A 21,633-nucleotide genomic window follows, 5' to 3' on the forward strand; every position below is an offset into this window, starting at 1 on the left:
ACATGAATTATCATCATCTTCAGTGTCCTCGCGTGAAGTACCATCTTCTTCATGCTCTTCCTCTGTTGTACCTGTCGTAGTATTTAAAAGCTGCATAGACAGCCAAGCATTTATTACTTGAACTTTCTCACTTTTGCACATTTTGCGCTTGAGCAAGTTGTGCTTTTTTAAAAAGAGGTCCAAGACTGCAACCGAGAACAAGTAGTCTAATTGTTTTAGCATAAAACTACTAGCTATTATTATCGTATTGAAAACAAAGAATGACGCTGAAAACTTTACTGTACAAAGCGACGGTCAACCTGCAGCACTGTTTTCATTCATATTTGCGAACTCGACTCGATGTCTTAACCTGTGAGCTTAAACTTGCTTGCTTGCTTTTATAGCTTTTTGTCTCTATTTTTACAATCAAAACTCTATTTTCAAGATTTCTTACCTTTTTATCTCTTCTTGGGATAATTTTTCTAATTAATGAGTGATAAGCTGAACGGATTTTTTCCTCAGATCATTCAAGGCCATGCAATGTTTACTGAATTTTTGTCAGTCAACTTATAATTTCTTTATTGTTTTGTCTGTTCTCACCATTTAACATTCTTCTTAAATATGCGTGAATAAGTTATCTTTTGGATTTTTTCTGTTCTTTGAGGAAATCTTTTAAAATGCCATCGTTATCTCAGTAGTCAGTTGTTTGTCCGTCGTAAAGTTTGCACATGAAAATCTCAGTGAAATCTTACGGCCGCTTTTTCGCGTTAAAATTGTTAAAAATTCTCCAGTTTTTACTTATCTGTACTATCCAAAACCTTCATTCCTTTCCTTGATACAGTCTCGTCTTTTCTAAATCCATTTTTAAAGAACATTTTTAGAGAACAAGCAGAGATTTCGACGAAACTTGACCATGCACTTGCTTGTTTTTCGCTACTCACTATCTATCACAGGATAGCGATAGTGAGTACGTTAGGCAATCAAAATGCAGGATTCGTGATAGACGCATGCTAGTAGGTTTATACTAAATTACAATATGATTCTTGATAAAGACGTTAAAGTTACCTTTCTGAAATTTTGGGCCGTTGAGATCCGACACAGCCTTTAATGACGACGGTAAGTGCTGGGCTGGTCTGTATTAGTCTGATTTGACGACTAGGCGGATAAGTTTTTATCCCGCACCTAGCTAGTGAGTCAGCTGCAGCATTCAGAGATGCTAGATGTCTTGTGGATGGGATTTGTATGTTCCTGGTAGTCTAAAGGAGTAAACGAAAGATCCACTTGCACATGCGAAAGGCATCAGGAAAAGCAACGTTACCGGCCAACTGGATGCAGTTCCTTTGAAACTCTAAGAACGAAAATGAATTGTTCCAATTTCTGACTCTAAAGGTGGCCCGCTTCACATTCACACCCGGCAAAAGTATCTACATCACAGGAGGTAGCCAATGCTTATTAAGTTTGCATTACTCGATCTCCATCCCTTGTTTCCTTACAATTAATTTTGTGACAGTGCTGAGAGGTTAAATAGTAAGCCAACCAATTTCAAACTGCAACCACGCTTAAGCAGATAAGCGAATAGTTCACCTACGCCACGCCTTACTCAGCGCAGAAATGGGCCTTTATGGGTGGCTTTTAGAAGGGGAAGAAACTATCGGTCCCTCAGCATCAACAGCATCTCGACTTCCCTTGGTGTATAGAAGTCATGCTCCTTTCCTATATCTCATGATTTGACTGGCTACGACATCACGTCCACATTTAATCGGAGAAGCAAGGGCTTTCCCTGGAAAGCAAGGGAACTTTTCACCGAAAATGTGACACAAACAATGGAGTTTGTCGCTACGCATTCCTTCCAGAAGCTATCAACGGATTCTAGCCACTTCCGCAGTAAGAATGTAAAAATGTATGTATCACAAAAACCGCTATATTGATGAATTTGTTGTTTTTTTTAAATCGGTTTTCTTTTAATCGTTTTTCAGTTTGTTGCTGGTCATTTTGATATCATTTAGTGAAGAATAGGCAAGTTAAAAGTTCTACCACAGGGAGCCCGTCAAAGCAAATTCTTCAAACTTCATTACCCCTTAACAGGATATCCGCTAAAGATAAAAGTGGGCACCGGTCCTAATATTGATTACCATACCCTAACCAGCATCCATGCCAATTTTGGTGCTTTCGTCCGCTCTTTATAGATCTTGCCAAAGTTTTGCACATAGCCACCTGACTATTTCCAGAATTCAACCGCCACCCAGTTAGCTGAGTTTTTAAACAGCATAGGGCGTTCGTGCGCCATTTATTTAGATTTTCTAGTTAGTATAATTACTTTAATTGAGCTTATGTTTTTGCTTGTAAGTTCTTGCAAGACCTTGTCTTCCACTTTAGGAGGCTAAAATAATTATTCACAATGACCAATTAAAGACTTACTGACAAATAATGTTTGTTCCCAAAAGAGCATATTGATTGGTCGGGGAAAAAAAGAAAGATTCTTTCCGGAAAGAAAGGTATAACTGGCACGGAAATGATTAATAATCAATTTTTGTATCCCCAAAGTGGTTAAGTAGTATATTTTAATTTATAAAATAACTGTTATAAACCGTTTAAGGAAACTACCCTGTCTCCTTCATCTAAACAAGGAAAGCATTGTTCGTTTATTTTCAAAATGATTCAAGGGGTTCTCCTAAACATACTGAATCGAATTAAGAGCATTGTTCTCTCGTTCTACGGATTATTTTCGAGGGATTTTTCTTATTAATAAATTGTAAATGTAGCTGATCTCACTATCTGAAGAACATGAACAAATTGAATCTCCCGTCATGAGCCATTTCATTGGAAAAAATGTAGCCGTTTTTAGGTTTAAGTAACACGCATCGCCGTTTAAAAAAATGTTTTGGTTAAAAATAATTAGAGTTCCTATAAAACCTCTTATTTTGGATACTTGTAAAGAGAGGACGTCAACTATATAAAAAACCAGCATTGTGAGGGGAATCTCGTGAATACAAGGTCATTGTTATTTAATCATGCTAAATAGAATAAAGACGAAGCTTTTTCCACGGTTATTATTGTTATTATTCAGTACAAAGGCCCCGGACTACATAAGTACAAAACTTACAACATTTTTCGTAATGAACGTTTAAAACTTTATGAGAGCTTGACGCTCTTGGAGCGTGTGCTCGGGCTGTCGAGGCAGTGAGTAAGAAGCATTCAGTATGTCATTGTGGAAGAAAAATGTCGAACAGTTTCCTTCGTGTTTAAAACAGAGATTATATAGAGGCTTTTGATAACGGCGTATACTTGCATGGATGGAACAGTTTCCTTCGTGTTTAGAACTGAGGTTCAGTTGTTTTGAAGCTTTTGATAACTGTTTATCATACATGCACGAACATTTCTTTGAGCTGCGTTGATTATCTCAATGTATAGTATAATTTTAGACCTGAATATAGAGTTTCGCGCACTCTGATTGGTAGAGCGACCAGAGATTATGAGGTTTTCCAAAGTTTGCCAAAGCATAAGGTAACATGTAGCAGCGACAAAATCACGCTTTGTACACACGAGTGGACGTCTAGGGACAAGTAGTTACAACATTTTTACAACATGTACACATTCACGAAAATGTAGTGGGGATGTGTCTCAGGAACATCCATCAGCGACAAAATCTAAATATGCCCACGCTTAGGAAAATGAAGTTGATGACCAGTCCGGGATTCGCTCCAGATCTGGAGAGCGGTACGAGTCACGTTTCTATTGTTTTCTGCTTCGATGTAAACATTGCACTCACGAGGACGAGTACAAGTGAACGATATGTCGAGTACTTTTTACGGTTCTGAAGGTTTATTTAAGTCTGCTTTAATCAAATATTCATGGAAATATAATAATTTTTTTAAAAAGGTCCAGTATTTGTCTAAAATAGAGCCAAACAGTAGGTCCCAGTTTTTCGAAGATCTTGTCAATCTTCAAAAGTAGTATGAGGCTTCCATTCGAATGGAACAACTGTTGTGCTGTCTCTTCTTTTCATGTCGAACCCATGCTTTTCCTTTAGGGATATTAAAGACCCATTGCCACTTACTGTGATGCATCAAAATTTGTTTACATTTTGAATCGTGTCACCACTGAAAAAACAATGCCAACCTTTTGAATAAACTCTTAAAATAATGTAAAAGAATCATTATTGTGCCTTAGTGCTATGTCGGAAAAGGATTTACTATGAAGTTATTATTCAATATATGAATCTTTGAATTTCATGGACCACGAAATTTATCTGTGACCGCGGTGCATCACGGTAAGTGGCAATGGGTCTTTAAGCCACACATTTTACCCAAAGAAACCTCGGATGAACGTTTGGTGAATCCAAGGACACGTTCATTGACCATGCGGTCTCAATTTCAACTGGACATTTCCTGTTATCGTTTGTGACGCTACAGCCACAGATTCTGCATCTCTCTAACAAAACTTTTTTTATGATCAAAATACTAGTAGCAAAGTAAAAGCTCATTATATTCCTTAAAGGTTGAATGAATTCATTTATAAATTTGTTTCCTTTGATAAGTTTCTATAATACATAGTAATTAACTAATTGAGGTTTATTTACTGAAATAATTCTACTGAATTTGGTCGGGCTATTGCTATTTTTTGTCATGTTTGCATTTTGCTTGGTCTGTTGCCACAAACGTCACCAATGTACTCATATTGAATATTTAAAGGGTTAGAAACTCGAATATCTTGTTCTGGTTTTACACGTACACCCACTTCCCGATTGTACGATGAATTCTAAATTCTCGAGCAGTATCGCAAGTTTTTCGTTCAATAATAATAATCGCATGATGCAGGAATGTGTCGATATTGTTTTTCGGTGGAAATACAGAAATGTTAATCCACACTAGGAGGTTCGATTAATCGTTATAATTTGTCTTTCCAGTCTTTTTCCACATTATGTTTTAATTCGTTATTCTCTCAAACCTTGTATCAATCCTCGTAAATCCGGCTTGCGATTTTTACTCAACATACATTATCTTTATTACAAGAAGAAAACCTTGTAAGATATTAGAACCTATAGTTATTTCTTTTTTTATATATATACAAATATGTGTATTGTATAGAACCCCGACCACAACACCGAAACAGCGACTCGCACTCATTAGACTGATACTGCCAATTATGCAAATCCAGGTAATTAGGCTACTATTGTTTTCGTGGCAGTATAAATATGACCAATCTGATTTTATTCTTCACCTGACTCTGAAGATGACTTCCACTCAGGTTGTCGAAACGTCAGTCGCATCAAACAGTGTTCTCATGACTACATCTACCAGGATGATCATAATACTTCCATTAACACAAATAAGCTAAGTATACTGACATATGGGTTGTATACTAATATACTTTATATTTATCATATGCTTATATTTATTATATTTAAAAGACAAAGAAATACATTGACTTGCCAAATTTCAGTCCATACAAAAATTCCCACAAAAATTGATTTTTTTCGTTAGAAATTGTGTTACAAGTTAACTTTAAAAAAAGGCCATATATGTAACATAGATTTTTAGACCTCTTTTTAAATCAAAAGGTAAAGTCCCGTGCAAAATGTTAGGGTTTTGTATAATTCTTCAATAAACATGATTTTAAGATTTATGAAATGTGTTTTTGTCACTCGGTAAAGATCTATATGTTAAGTGTATGTTACATCGAGTGGCTAGCCAACGAGAGGTCAGTGTTTCTAGTACCGCGAGAACCCAACTGAGGCAGATTTTTTAATCTGCTTATACACTCGATGTAGCATACACTTAACATATGATTTTAAAAGTTATTCAGCGGTTTTGGTTTCGCGCGCATATATTGCGGGCTCAAATTGGACGCTTAAAAGTAGACAGTCACCTTAATATTAGCACTGTATTCACTGATATATAAACTAGAGGCGTAGCCTCTTATTGTATATATTACTTAACAAACGTCTAGGTTAGTTCCTTTGTCATAAAAGTTAATTTGTCCAAAAAAATCCAAATTAAAATTTATGCAAATGAACATGATTCTATATCCGGCATAATTATAATTTTTTTCATGGTCATGATTTCTATTATGTTTTCCTCATGAAATATTAATGAGGTTGTTAATACATATTTGTCTCATTATCATGAGACTCAGGGACACCTGTACGAAGAGGTTCACGGTGTCATTTGTCTTGTGTTGTCAATCCTGGGCATTGCCAATAGACGACAGTTCCTGGTAAAGATTTGGTTCATTAGACGTACAAGGTGTTTCTAAACGATAGACTTGACAGCGTTTTGATCACGAGGAAACGTTGCAATTGGACAGCTTCTTCATACCAAGGAGCCGAACTTGATGTTTGTCTAAATCCCGATTTCATTCCATTACTTTTGTGTTTTCCATTTTCTATTAAGAAATAAGCAGCCATTATCTATGAGTTTAAAACAGTCTTCTCAGTGCATAGAGCAGGTGCATATTAGCTTCGTCTCTTGTTAGATTAATCAAGATGGTGGCTGTTTCATTGTTATTCACATTTCAAGAGATTTTGCATGAGTCACATGGTTGCAAACACTCTATTGGTTTATTGTTGTGCTGTTATATGAAAATGGCGCTATCTTCGGGTACCAGACAAAACTTACTTAATTCAATAAAAACACCAAATGACCCCAAGGAATACAATGGAACAAAGATAATAAATGACCCCAAGGAATACAATGAAACAAAAATAATAAATGAACCCAAGGAATACAATGGAACAAAGATAATAATTAGGGTACAATAGGTCTGCGCTACATGCAAAAGGACACTAGAAAAGACACTCAAAGGAAGCTTAGCATTAATTTGTTAATAGTAGTTTTTACACATACCATTGACTTTGATCTTTGAACTTCAGCACGTTAAGAAACAGAGACTACCAATTTTGCAGCCAGGACACCAATAAATATCAAATCTTTTAATAAAAAAGATACAATAACCAATTTTTTCATAACATTATTTATCATTTGTCCCAAGCTCAAAGGCAGAACTATAAAAAACGAATATTAACTTCTTTCTGGGAATGACCCCAAAGCCATGTGACATGAAAAAACATGGCGGCCGCAACTTCGCGAACCATTCGATATTTAGTGATTTCTCAACACTATTAAACCTTCCTTATGCATTCTGTTTGAAAATTTATACATTGAAAACAAATAATTAGTCTTTATATGTCTATTTGTGAACAAGATTTACTATTTAGAGAAAATTTTTGATAATTTTGTGAGTTTAGAAGTTGTCCCTGTAGACTCAATTTATACACACACGAATACGCTAGTGACGGTAGTTCCGAAACAAAGGTACGTTCTTCCGGACTAGCGGGGTTGAATTCTATTGTCAAATAGCGTTTGGTACCGAAATTATCGTCCGGTTTACGGAATAGAGAGGTTCCGGTTTACTGAGGTTTACTTTACAAAAGATATATGGGAAAAATTCCGGACCAAAACTTTTGTCCGGTTTAGAGAGAATTCCGGTATACTGAGGGTCCGGTATAGAGGGGTTTTAACTGTATAGGTCTTGGTCACAACAGGATTAGATAATGATAGCCGACATGGCAGTTATTTTATATTCACAATTAAAAATGGTCATTGATTAGCGTGCTTCCATCGAGTTTTTGGGTGCTAAGGGAGGTTGCTAATAGAGGTTGCTAAGCACAAAGGAAGCGTTAAAGTACGCATCGTGTGACTCTAGCTTCTTAAGGTGATTCCCTTGAAATAGAAGGAGAAATGTCATTTTCCCCAAAGTATGGACATTTTAAATATGCAATAAAAAATGGGGTTCACCATTCTCGTTTTCGTTCTAAATGACCTCAAAATGTGACAAGATACGGCCTCAACGACAGATATTCCTGTAACCCGAAGTCAAATAAAAATAACACCATTCCTTGCAAAATTACATGTTTAAAAACCTACAATCTACAATCTATTGAAAGCACGTGACCTCATCCTCCTTAAAACGAGCAAATGAGTCAAAATGAACTCCAGAAATGAAAAGAGCACCTCAAATTTAGAAAGAGGGCGAAGTATTGAAGAAATGACATTAAATATACAATCAAATATTTAACAAGGGTATGCTAGCCCAAACGTGACAAAACTTCAAGTTGCATTTTTTCATGATCAAGCAGTACTTTTCATACATCAAGTTGATTTTCATTACACCAAGACCCTTGTGTTCTATGTCTAGTCATTTGTTTCGCTTGTCTAGTCATTTGTTTTTGATATCAAGCGCAATGTTTAAGTTGACAAGCAGCCATCACAATTAAAAGTCATTTAGGTCTTTGCGATTTGCATACAAAAGGGAACGCTAGAAGCACTCAGGAGAAGATGGATTTCGATTAGCTTGCGATCGATGAACGCGCTAGGTCTGGAAGCTAGTCGCAGGGCGGGAGGAGGGAGGGCGTTGAAACGGCCATGGGCACTACTCTGCTTGTCAACAATGGCGGACCGTTTGTGGAGGAAGTTCGGCTGACAAGAAGATCTTTCAAAGGTAATTTTTGGCTTGTTTATCTTTGTTTTTAGCCAATAAAACAATTTTATTGGTGTTTAAAAACACCCAAGACATGATAAGAGTTTTTATTACGATGAATTCGCTAGTTTTTGTACTCAAAGAACCATTTTTCATGGTGTTTACGCTAGATTTTATATAGCAATTACGGGCGCAGTTGCTAGTCTACATTTGAGATGTCAAAAAACCAATCTTGCTCAAATTTGCTCAGTCTGATTTTTTTTTAAATAAGTAGAACACTATATAAACATTTCAAAAAAATATAAACTAGGTTTTGGAAAACATTGTATATAATAAAGCCAAAAATGCCCTGCCCAAAAATTACCTTTGAAAGATCTTCTTGTCAGCCGAACTTCCTCCACAAACGGTCCGCCATTGTTGACAAGCAGAGTAGTGCCCATGGCCGTTTCAACGCCCTCCCTCCTCCCGCCCTGCGACTAGCTTCCAGACCTAGCGCGTTCATCGATCGCAAGCTAATCGAAATCCATCTTCTCCTGAGTGCTTCTAGCGTTTCCTTTTGTATGCAAATCGCAAAGACCTAAATGACTTTTAATTGTGATGGCTGCTTGTCAACTTAAACATTGCGCTTGATATCAAAAACAAATGACTAGACAAGCGAAACAAATGACTAGACATAGAACACAAGGGTCTTGGTGTAATGAAAATCAACTTGATGTATGAAAAGTACTGCTTGATCATGAAAAAATGCAACTTGAAGTTTTGTCACGTTTGGGCTAGCATACAAGGATTTGTATGGGAAAAGTGTTGGCCGGTAAGCTTTTGCCATCCAGCGCATTTCCCCATACAAATCCTTAAAAAACGTTCAATTTCATATATAATGCCATTTCTCCTGTTTCGCTTAATATTATGTTCTGAAACTCCGCCTCCCTACTAATGCCGAGATGCTCATTTTATTTCCGTTTTTTTATTTTTTATTTTGACAATACTGCTCGTTTTAATTTAAGGTATCAGGGTACCCCTAGCGACCAGTGTGCATTCAGCTCTTAATAGCGCAAAACCTTTTAATCGTTGACAAGTGATGTCAACAATAAATCAAAAACTATTAAAGCTAAAAAAGTAGTTTTTCGTTTATTTCTGGCTATTAAAAAACGCTATGGCAAAATTATTTTAAAAAAATGGTCGATATTATTATGCATTAATTATTGATATTATTGTGTATTCTCTCGGAAAATGTAAAGACCTAAGAATCAATATTTCATAGCAATTTTGGGGTACCCAGATACCTTAAATAAATTATATCAAGTTTATATAATTCTTCAAAATTGTCGTGCTTACATTTTAAGTGTCTTACGCTTGTGTCCTCATACTTGGATTTAGCGTTACCTATATTAAATAAAATGAATGATTGTTAGTAATGTTTTAAAAAAGCAACTGGGTAGCTATAGAACATGATAACAATACTGACATAATAAAAATCATTGTAACGAACTAATTCAATCATGCATTGAAATTTAATCGAAGAACGGGGGTACCACAAGTTTGTAAGAGTTATTATTTTCAAATACCGGCAATATTTGTTGATGCTTTAAGTAAGGTGGCTACATGTTTTGAGGCAATGCCAAACAATAGAAAACATTACATGTCAAATACAGACTAACACATTGGTGCCCAATAGGCCAACCATATATATTAAAGTATTATATATTATATTTAACGAATTGATCATGACTTATTGTACTATCAAGAAAATTTATTCAAATTTGGAAATATCTTAACGTGCAGTTTTCGAGATTTCGCTATTTCTTTCTTTGAAAAAAATAACGCTCTCGCGCTGAAAACTATATAAAGACACCTTAAGAGTAATGAGGACAACTTACATAAGTTGCATTTTACTATCACAGTGGCAGTTGCACTGTCAGTGTGTTCCCTGCTGTCATAGGTGTTCTTTGCTGTACATATGTACTTGGCAGCGTCTGTTTTGATAGCATCAGGTATTCTAAGTGTTCCCCCAGCTACTGTGTGACCAGCTTTGATGACACCATCAGCCTTTGTCCATGATATGGATGGTGGTGGATAACCATCTGCTGTACAGCTGAGTACGATCTCATCACCTTGTACAACTGTGATATTTGGTGGAGCAACAGTGATGTGAGGAGGATCTGTGCATACGAATCAGTATAAAATCCCATATTAAGCTACTTTTTAACTTTGTTACTTTTATTGTTAGTATTGATAATCAGAAATCAGATAGTCAGTAAATGATCTGCCTTGATGATTGGTCAACAACATGTTTGTGGTTTGATGATGTCTTGCTTTATATCAGCATTCCGCTTGTTTTAGCATCGAACACATTTTTTCAATGTTTCTTCAATCACTGACTATTTTATAACAGGAAAAAAGTACATAAAGAAGAGAATTCCTTGAAACGACAACTTTCATATATTTACAACGCTTCTTGATAACACGCGAGAAACCATACAATTTGCCGTCGTGAAGAAGGAAGTTTTGGTGGACGTCATTCAAGATGTTTCCATGACATAGAATGATTCGATAATGTTTGTGAACGAAACCATTTCCATGTCGGAATGTCATATCGCCTATCGCGTTTAGCAATGACAACATTTTTTGAATAAGGTGTATATAACATATAAGCTAGAACAATTCCATACTCACAGCACACTGCTACCATAGCCTGTAAAGTGACCGGTCTCTCATTAGGGTTGTTGCCAGCCTGACACTCATACGTCCCATTTTGATCTCTTCTAATGTTTGGTATCCTCAGTGTAGCACTTCCTGTTCCTGTACTCATGACCACGTGACCTTCTATCTGTATCCACGTGATGTTGGGTGTTGGTGGACCAATAGCAGTACAAGGCACACTCAGTTCCTGTCCTTCTCCTATGTTTTTCGTTAATGGTGTTTGTGGATTAAACTGAGGAAGAACTGAACAATTTTAAAAGTCGTTAGTGAAAAATGAATAGAAAATTCTAAATACTTTTATATTGAAACGAACACTTGTTTTTCAGTTTTGAAACCTTCACAGGTTTTTCGCGGATTTTAATATAAATAAGTATATTATTTATTAAAGTTAACATATAGAATTAACATACAGTTGCTGTGTAAAACTGGCAATTTTTTCCTTCTACGTGTTGCTTCAACCTCTTTCACATCATTCCTCATTCAGTAAAACTTTTAAAACTTAAAGATCATGATTGTGCCAAAAATAAATTTATGTGCAGGTTAAATAAAGTAGCATACCTGTGACAATAAGTTGTACTTTACTAACTATAGGTAATCCTATTGACAACACCAAAGTACATACATATACACCATTATCAGCAGTGGTGACATTATAGATGACCAGAGTAGCAGTGGATCCGGACTCCTTACTGACTCGCCTTAGTAAGCTGGCAGGACACTGGGCACTGATTATCCATTGCCATCCCCAAAACTTATGTTCGAAACTAATTAGTGAGCTTTTGTTCTGAGTATCGTAAAATTCCCATGTTGGTGAATATATATCAAAATCTGCGTTCTTGTTATCAACGATGTAGTCCCACACAAACCTGGCAGTTTGTCCTGTTCGTACGTACAGCACACTGGGAGGATGATGAGTGAAACGAGCCGCGGCTTCTAAAACATGGAAATGAACAGCATTAATGATTTTAAAGATTATTTTTACGAGGTTTATTCCATAGTATGATTGATACCCTAGGGGTCCAGAGGTTATTTATTCTTGCGGTTTAAGGCCAAGTGAATAAAGCCTTTCCATAGTTTAAGAATCGATTCCACTGCGCATGTAATTTTATCTCGAACTTCTCTCCTTCTTTTATCTAAACCTTCTTTTGTTCTTAATTAAACAAAAGAAGGTAAGAAATTCAGGATAAAATCGCATGCGCAATGGAATCGATTCTTAAATTATGAATAGCTCTTATTAACCGAGTGCGAGGTCCGTACCGTAAGTTATGGACCGAGTTTCCCCCCACTTTTTTATGGCCCAAGCGCGTAGCGCGCGGGCCATAAAAAAGTGGAAAAAACGAGGATCCATAACTTACGGTACGGACCGAGCAAACAAGGTTAATAAGATATTTATTATATGGCAAGGCATTGAGATCAAAAAGAGGCGAAGCAACAAAAAGTAAAGTTGACAGCGCATGTCAAACGAGAACTGCATTGGAAGGGCTTCCTGTACGTGCCAAAAGTCATGTAGTGTTTGAGTCGCTCAAAAGGCGAAGTTTTAGTTTACTTTGAAATAATTTAGCTAAAGTTTAAAGTTTTATGAAATACTAGTTAACAAAAGTGAGGCTTTATTTTGCAAAACATATAAATGCAAAGCACAAAAGGCATCAAAAGAAGACCTCAAGAACTCAACATGAGATTGAGAAGAAAACTGTCGTACTTCAAACTTCAAGATATTCACAACCAAGATGAAAAATACTACAGCCTTCCGCTTGTTTTCCTGCCTTTTATTGAGAAAAAAAGCTTTGAAAAATTACGGCTGGGTGAACATGGATAGTTTTTGTCAATTTTCAACGTTTTGACTGTTTGAAGCAGGCCGCCATATGTACAATGGCTGAAGTCATGAAGAAGGCACACTTTCGACTCAATTAAAAAAGGTACTGCCAACTCTCCTGTCTAAAAATACATTCAAATTCAAGTGGGGGTGAAATATTACTGAAATATGGACATACTTCAAGAGCGGATGAGCCTAGAAAACTGCTTAAAACGTTTACGAAAGAAACTACTGGCTTCTTCACCCGATCGATTCAGATAAGTTCAAACTGGACGTTGTTAGCTCACTGAAATAACAAATGTACGTTAATTCTACGGTAAACCTATCTTTATTTCATTTACTGAATTAGCCGCTGTTCACCACCCTTTAGTTCGTAGTTTGACATAGTTTTAGCTTTAGCATAGTTAGTTTTTCTAGTTTTTTCTAGTCGTACAAAATCGCTCAACTAGTGCCGTGTAGATCCTTGATCGAAAGAGTTTCGCTTGTATGAAAGAGTTGTCGCTTGTTTGATAGGTTTTACATTAAATGCCAGTGACTTTCAGTTATCTTTAATTATTTATTGAAGGTTTTCCGACGATTTTCATCCAGAAATATATATTTTTTGATAAAGATTTGAATGTTTTAAAAGATCATAAGTACGTACACTCAGTGAACCATTTCATTTTACGGTCCGTACTGTAAGTTATGGACCGCAAATTGACCAATCATAGCGCGTGAAATTACCTTGCCATATAATAATATGTAAAAAGCTTGTAAATTACATATAGGGGGCCGTGTAAATTGTATGTAAAATGTTTGTAAATTACGAACAGGAGACCTCTGATAATATGTAAATACTATGTAAAAAGCTTGACCAATGCAAACTCTGTATTTTAACGCGTGACCAGATTTGAATAGCTTGACGGTCATTTTCACTATACCGTTAAAGTAGAATAAACGACGAAGGTTTGCTTGGTTTTATTCCTTTCTGTTGCGCTAAAATTGCTTTTTATGGTTGGTTAATGATACGTGGAAGATGTTGGAAGCATTATAACTAAAATAATATTGTCTTGGAAGAAGAAAATGCCGCGAAAGAGGAGTCATACACCACCGTCTGAACGAGTGATGTGATTGGCTGAGAGATTCGAAGAAAAAAAACAACCAGCGTCACCTCAAGCAAATTAATAATTTCAAACATTAACTTCAACAATATTCCCCGCAATCCTCATAGCGAACTATCAACCGAAGAAGGGCTCTCACTAAAATAAATCGAAACATATGACCACACCGAAACCCACGTTAATGACAACACGATTGAGAGAGCTCTTTACATATGCCAAACATTAGAGGGGTTCTGAGGGTAACTGGGTTTGCGATGGTAAGAGGGTTAGTGAGGTTGTGACAGTAACAGTTCAATACAACAGGGGGGTGAGTGGTGTGGGTGACAGAGGTTGAAAGGGTTGTAAGGGATGCAGGGGTTGTGAGGGTTGCAGGGGTTGTGAGGGTTGCCGGGGTTGTGAGGGTTGCAGGGGTTGTGAGGGTTGCAGGGGTTGTGAGGGTTGCAGGGGTTGTGAGGGTTGCAGGGGTTGCAGGGGTTGCAAGGGTTGCAGGGGTTGTGAGGGTTGCAGGGGTTGTGAGGGTTGCAGGGGTTGCAAGGGTTGCAGGGGTTGCGTGGGTTGTGAGGGTTGCAGGGGTTGTGAGGGTTGCAGGGGTTGTGAGGGTGGCAGGGGTTGCAGGGGTTGCAAGGGTTGCAAGGGTTGCAAGGGTTGCAAGGGTTGAAAGGGTTGCAAGGGTTGCAAGGGTTGCAAGGGTTGCAAGGGTTGTGAGGGTTGCAGGGGTTGTGAGGGTTGCAGGGGTTGCAAGGGTTGCAAGGGTTGCAGGGGTTGCAAGGGTTGCAAGGGTTGTGAGGGTTGTGAGGGTTGCAAGGGTTGCAACCGGGTTTGTGAGGGTTGCAAGGGTTGTGAGGGTTGCAAGGGTTGCAGGGGTTGCGTGGGTTGTGAGGGTTGCAGGGGTTGTGAGGGTTGCAGGGGTTGCAAGGGTTGCAAGGGTTGCAAGGGTTGTAGGGGTTGCAAGGGTTGCAGGGGTTGCAAGGGTTGTGAGGGTTCCAGGGATTGTGAGGCTTGTATACTTGTGTTCAAGACAATAGCACAGCGCACTGATTCTAAAAATAGCTTAAAGATTCGGACAAACATTGCATTCTGTTTAACCGCTACGAGGATTATACGAACCTATTTTATTATTTTTACTTAAAGTTACAATAATAACCCATGTAAACTAAGATCAGCTGCGATCGGCTGTGAAAATTATCTGCTGAAAGTAAACTTGTAAGTTTGTTTGTCCGAATTTCGCCTTTGTCTTCATATTTATAACGTCAAGGTTGCGCTGCGCTATTCATAACGTGCTCTATTTTTGACTAATCCCTAAAGTCTGAGTAATGTTATAAACAAACTTTTATTACAATAATGCTCGAAACTGCTATAAATTCAAAACAAGTGCATACGAACTTGTAATGCATACTGAAATTCACGTTTTGTTTCCCTGCGGCTTTCACACATATTTTTGTTTAGTGCCGTCAAGTAGTGTGGCGTTCTTTAAACTGCGCTCCTTCAAAACTGCGCCCTTTACAATTCCCCAATTCTGACTGTGTGGGGTATTCTTACACGCTAATCAGCGTTAATTGAATGGAGTGAGCAATTTCGTTATTATAACACCATTCTTCCAAGATTGGCTGAGGTGATAATGGTCTCATGAGATACAGAAGCAGATCGATATTATATATCAAATTTCATGGAGCAATATATAAGATCCCTTCTTCAAGAAAGTGAAAAAATATTGCTACAGATCTCACTGGACAATGACAGGTCATTAGGAAAATTCATGTTGCTACCACGCCCACTTTTGTTTACTGACATGCCTACCTTTGTAAGCCTCACTGTTGATTTTAGCGAATACTTCAACGGATATAAAGAATTTTATGCATTTAATAGTGTCTTGTTACTTGACTAATACCCATGATGAATGACAAATTGATATATTTCTAGGATATTCAAACTTATGATAAGAAAAAAAGTAATTTGTGATTCCCAATTTTGTATCATAATTGGATTTAAAGGAAATTAATGGGATTTTGTGCCCCATGAATGAGTTTGGTACCACTTTCCAAATATACCTAGAAAAAATCCCTGTGATCTGCCATTTTTCCCCTCTAGATTGGGAATCAATATTTTTTTCCTGTGTATGATACAAATGTAGGTGTGTCGGTAAACAAAGGTGGGCGTGGTAGCCACATGAATTTTTTAATGATTAACTAGCTGTCATTGTTCGGTGAGATCCGTAGTATGAACCAGTGTGCATGAATAATTATATAATTTAATTGTACAAGAAGCAATGAGAATGCCCATATCTATAATTACATAGTTCTTTATGTTGATAATGATGACATATCAATTCAAGATAGGGAGAGAACAATATTTGACATTGTTCTAGAAAGCTGTATTGTAGTATATGAAGGACTCAATCAGCATGAGGTGCCTTAAGGTAAAAACTTGAAATTTTTAATCATAATTTTTTTCATGGTTGATGTAAAAAAATAATATACAGTCATGTAATATTCATTGATTACAAACATTCAATAATCATTATTTAGAATCTATTTACTGATTCTAAGTGTATTTTCAACTTATACCTGGGAAATACCCCTAATAAATACTTTTTACAAAAGATGCAGTTGAGATAATATCTATTATATATTAAGATATTATATACATATATATATAAGATAATATTACTATTATTATATATATTAAGCTAATTTGTTTGCATTTTCATTATAATATTAAATATAAATGTTATAGAAATATAACAACCTTTCTGAAATGGAGTGATTTAAAATATATAAATATAGAAAATGGAAATGTTATTTTGGACATTTTTAAAAGCTTTTAAGAGGTATCCCACACTACAGTGATGTTTAATATTTACAAGTCGCTATTAAACTGAATGAAAAAATGTATCATCTGACAAAGGTGTGCTTGCAGGTGTATGAGGTTGGGGTTGTCTCATACCCATCTGGGCTTCAAATATGATGCTGCTGATTCTATGCTGAACAATATGTCTTGTCGTGTCGTCAAATTCTTTAATGGATGCACTGACATACTGTCCAAAGAGCTCAAATTTATCAGGAGTTTTTGGCTGCTGGATGGCTGATTCTGCTATTTGCTTTATTAGCTTTAGTTCTTCTTCATCATTTTTTTTCTTGGGCGTTTTATTGACCTTCAATCTTTTTTTAAGAGGCTCACTTGAACTGCCTGTATAATTGCAGTTTCCAGAATCAGCAAATTCTTCCTCTTCCTCTTCACCTTCGGAATCATTAAACGATGCATCTGCTGACGATGTACTTGGGGTAGATAGCTGGAACAAAAGTAAAATATATTACTTAAATGATATATATATATATATATACCTGCATGAATAAACTCATTACTTACAGAATCAATACTGTTGCCCCTTGTTGCTACAAAAGGCTCCAGAAATTGCAGTTTGTACTTCAACCACTGGTTCCGTGGTGAGGCAGGCTTTCTTGCACTCCCACTTTTGCTTATTGCTCGTAATCTAGTGTAGGTGTTTCTCAATGACCTAAGCTTCCTCTTGATCCATTCAGCTGAATAAAAAGGGAAGGATTTTACATGAATTTTATATGTTAAAAATATATAAATTATTCAACAAATCTAAGATTATTATGATAATATATTATTTTAATGTCACTGCAGATCGTTCAGCTTTCAAAGGGCTCCATGATAAAAAAAAGAAACATATTTTTTGGTGTTTTAAGTTCAGACATTTATATAAATGATTGATATGGCGTTCAAAAATGTCATCATTATAACTTCTCTGAATTAATTGTATAAAAATCACAAAAGTTTATTCATATTTCTATATTTCAACATGTTATATAACATTAATAAGGACTATAATTTTCCACAAAAGCATAAGCATTTTATTAATTAAAGCTGTATATGCGATTGCTTTATGCCGAATGATTTATCAAAATCGTTTATCGCCGATTGAACTTATAGTGACATTACGTTTTTAAGGCGCTTTATCTTACCTGACTGGTTCACTTTCCTTTCCAGCTCACTTATGCTGGCCTCTCTGAGAGTACGATTTTTAAAATCAGTAGACCGAACATCGTACAAACAAGGATAATCCGGCCAGAGTTCAACCAATTTCTCTTCTTGTTGCAGTTCTACCACTGGCGCCGCCATGTTTGTTTTGATTTTGAGGTCATCACGTGACAAAACGGGCGCTTATGATTGGCTGTGGTGAAAAATCAGGCGAGCAAAACGTTCACGTCCTCCGCAAACGTTGCAATTTTCGTCATGCGAGTTCAAAATTATCAAGTAAGAGAGAAAATTGACTCAGCGCCTCGCGAGAAGTTAAAACATTCGAAATCTACCCGCAAACGGTGAGTTTTCTGCCTCGCGTGCCAGTGAGAAAATTGCTCGCGAGGCAAATTGCTCACCGTGTGCGGCGGCCTTTCAGCCGTTAAACGAGTGTGCAATCCAACTAAATCTAAATTCAAAGCTATTTTGAAAATATACGATACTAAGAGGTCTATACGACGGTTATCTAGATAAAAACTCAAAATAGAGCAATAATAATTCGCAAGTGAGTAGTTTCAGCAGATTCAAACGTGACACGACGCGCGGGAAACAAACTAACAGCAGGGAATTACGAATTACGATGAAAGAAGCAACGCCATTGGCTACAACCCCCGCAACCACACGATCGCTGCGAACCAATGAGAAAAGCCGTTCAGACAGAGGTGCATTACCGCGAAAGAGCCAAATACTCGCTTCCTATGCCTAGTTGTTGTTCATCGATCTACAGGATCTACAGTCGAAGCTCGTAAAGGCGCAAAGATCGTTAGGTAAGTTGTATTTACTGACATATTCAGTACAATAAACCTATTAACATGTTTTTGGAATGCCGAGTTAGATTTAAGTTTACTAATACCGAAGTTTATTCTTGCCTCGATGTTTTATAGCACGAGTTTTAAAACAACAGCTTCAAGGAGCTTCAAGTACAAACAGGCAAATGTTTATCTTAAAAATACGGTCAAATGTCTTTAAAAAACTACAAAATGCTATTCAACAGTACTTGTGTAAATAAATATAGGTATTTATTTAAATCTGACTGCGCTTTCTATCCAGTAAAAACTAGCAATAGACCCGGGATGAAATTGTTCAGCACTTGAGAAAGATGGCTATATAAGCTGCCTACCAGCATTTGAATACTTTAGGAACAGCACAATACATAAGGTTATACCATCAATCAGATAATATACCACAATTACATACATATAGTACTCTTTTCTGCGTCTGATAAAAAGTGTTTATGATTTTATTTATTTTGATTGCATTTATACTGATTTCTGTCAGTAATTCTTTATTTTAATTTTTTAATTACTAATGTTTTATCATATTAAAATTTTTACAGAGCCATCCCATTTTCATGTGAAACAGCAAAGAAAATATGAAAAATGAGAGGAAGGCAACAAGAATACAAAGAGAAGCAGAGAAAGCTTGTTATGTATTTAACAACTTATCACCAAATATATACATATATATAGAGATGTTATTAACTTATATTCTTCTTAACATTGAATATTATATACACTCCATTGCAAAATGATTGTCTGGTTTCAAAACATAGAACACAGAAGCTGAGACTAAAAGGACATTTTTATATATACCATGATTTTATCATATTAGGCATGAAGTTGATAAAAAAACATGTTAAAAGGCTTCACATTTTCACGCAGTTATGCAAAATTATGAACATTCCACATATTGTATCACTTGTTATACTTCTAATTAACACACTTCTATGTATAGTACCATTTCGGCCTCAGCTTCAATGCTTTATGTCTTTCGAACCCAGCAACTATTTTGCAATTGAGTGCATACAAAAATAATGATAAGGTTAATATAAAGTGGATGTCTTCTTAACTCATATAGCATGGAAGAACAATACAAATGCTTTGAATTTGCTCGAGTTTTTCTCGCATAACTATGATTATGATGCTGGAGTAATAGCCCTATAGTTTCATGGGGGAAAAATGCTCCATTAGACTTTCATCTTCTGTACTGCCTTGTCATTGATATGATTCAACTAGACTGGAACAGGATCACATGTAATAGTCTAATTGCCATTTCAGTGATTTAGTAAAGTCCTTCATGGCAAAAAAAAAATTTTTTTAAACATTTACATTTATGAATATATTATAGAAATATTCCAAGCTAAAAATGATTTTGAAATTTATTAAAATTTTAAAACAAATTTGAAAGTACCTTCCCAATTATTATTACAATTATACTAGTATGATGTTATTACCATAATTTACAAAACGTTTATAAGTATATGTTAAGTACTGTTTAATAAACGAGCAGGAGTGTTTTATCGGGTATAAAACACGAGGCGCAGCCGAGTGGTTTTAGACCCCATAAAACACGATCTGCGAGTTTATTAAACGGCTTAGAAAACTGATGATGTATGTTTTCATATTGTACAGAATACTTTTCGAAATGAACCAAGTTTGATAGAGAAAATTCAAGTTAAGGTTTATGCAAATGAAGACGAATCTATATCAGATATAAAACCTTCACGGTCATAATTTCTATTGTGTTTCCTTCATGAATTATTAATGAGTTTTCTAAGTGTATGCTACATCGAGTGTATAAGCAGATTTAAAAAAAACTGCCTCAGTTGGGTTCTCGCAGGACTCAAAGCACTAACCTGCTGTTGGCTAGACGAGATCTCAACCGCTCGGCCACTGAGGCTTATACACTCGATGTAGCATACACTTAACATATAGATCTTTACCGAGTGACAAAAACACATTTCATTTATAAGTAATTTACAAACAGTTTTAGGTATGAAAATAATTTACAAACATTTTTTCAAAGTTTAGAAGTAAGTTACCAACGGTATATAATTCATATAGTGGAATTTACAGGTTATTTACAAAAATTTTAATTGAAATTTACAAGCTATTTACAAATAGCTTATTGAAATTTACAGGTTATTTACAAATAGTTTATTGAAATTTACAGGCTATTTACAAATGGTTTATTGAAATTTACAGGCTATTTACAAATAGTTTATTGAAATTTACAAGCTATTTACAAATAGTTTATTGAAATTTACAAGCAATTTACAAATAGTTTATTGAAATTTACAAGCTATTTACAAATAGTTTATTGAAATTTACAGGCTATTTACAATTAGTTTATTGAAATTTACAGGCTATTTTTTTTCGGCTTACGCCTCGTGAGTCCATAACATTTTGACAACTTTTGACGTCATATCGTGGTAAATAAGAGGACATACCACGCTCAACCATCGTAAATTTGTTAAATTTGGATGTATATTCCATTTTATGTTTATTATTTAACGGATTTAAAAATCCGTTATATATTATATTTCTTATTATATGCAATACCTTTTTTTTTAAATCTTTAAATAAATAGCAACTATCGATCGAAAACAAAACTGGTTTGTGCCTTTGAGTAGACAAAGAATCAACTTACCCACGCGATGCAGCAGAAAGAAAATCCATATTATCAGAACTGTACTGACAAAAATGTATTCACTTTTGACGAACTTCATTTATAAATGAAATA

General features: G+C 35.9%; 2 protein-coding genes and 1 long non-coding RNA gene across 3 annotated transcripts in view; 1 reads left to right on the forward strand and 2 right to left on the reverse strand.

Annotated features, from left to right (window-relative positions):
* Positions 1-5,365: 5,365 nt before the first annotated feature.
* LOC116289876 (lachesin-like) overlaps positions 5,366-21,633 on the reverse strand; it is a gene marked incomplete at its 5' end in the record, with an annotated part of 30,386 nt that continues 14,118 nt past the window's right edge. The window contains 6 exons of the mRNA XM_089032537.1: positions 5,366-6,363; positions 6,825-6,907; positions 9,793-9,840; positions 10,335-10,616; positions 11,131-11,400; positions 11,716-12,090. Of these exons, the coding sequence (XP_088888663.1) occupies positions 6,855-6,907; positions 9,793-9,840; positions 10,335-10,616; positions 11,131-11,400; positions 11,716-12,090 (1,028 nt within the window). The remainder of the gene's footprint in view (positions 6,364-6,824; positions 6,908-9,792; positions 9,841-10,334; positions 10,617-11,130; positions 11,401-11,715; positions 12,091-21,633) is intronic.
* Positions 16,354-18,336, reverse strand: LOC148913437 (uncharacterized). Its single transcript, XM_089029881.1, has 3 exons — positions 18,057-18,336; positions 17,437-17,609; positions 16,354-17,359 (listed from the first exon to the last, which is right to left on the reverse strand). The coding sequence occupies exons 1-3, from the start codon at positions 18,211-18,213 to the stop codon at positions 16,940-16,942; spliced, it is 750 nt and encodes a 249-aa protein (XP_088886007.1). The 5' UTR covers positions 18,214-18,336; the 3' UTR covers positions 16,354-16,939.
* On the forward strand, positions 18,760-20,628 carry LOC148913438 (uncharacterized). Its single transcript, XR_016119775.1, has 2 exons — positions 18,760-18,878; positions 19,448-20,628. It is a non-coding gene; the product is annotated as an uncharacterized LOC148913438 (long non-coding RNA).

The sequence above is a fragment of the Actinia tenebrosa genome, unplaced genomic scaffold, assembly GCF_029948245.1.
Source record: "Actinia tenebrosa isolate PJP-AT-01 unplaced genomic scaffold, QUT_ActTen_1.0 PGA_scaffold0__85_contigs__length_37466705, whole genome shotgun sequence".
NCBI lineage: Eukaryota > Metazoa > Cnidaria > Anthozoa > Actiniaria > Actiniidae > Actinia > Actinia tenebrosa.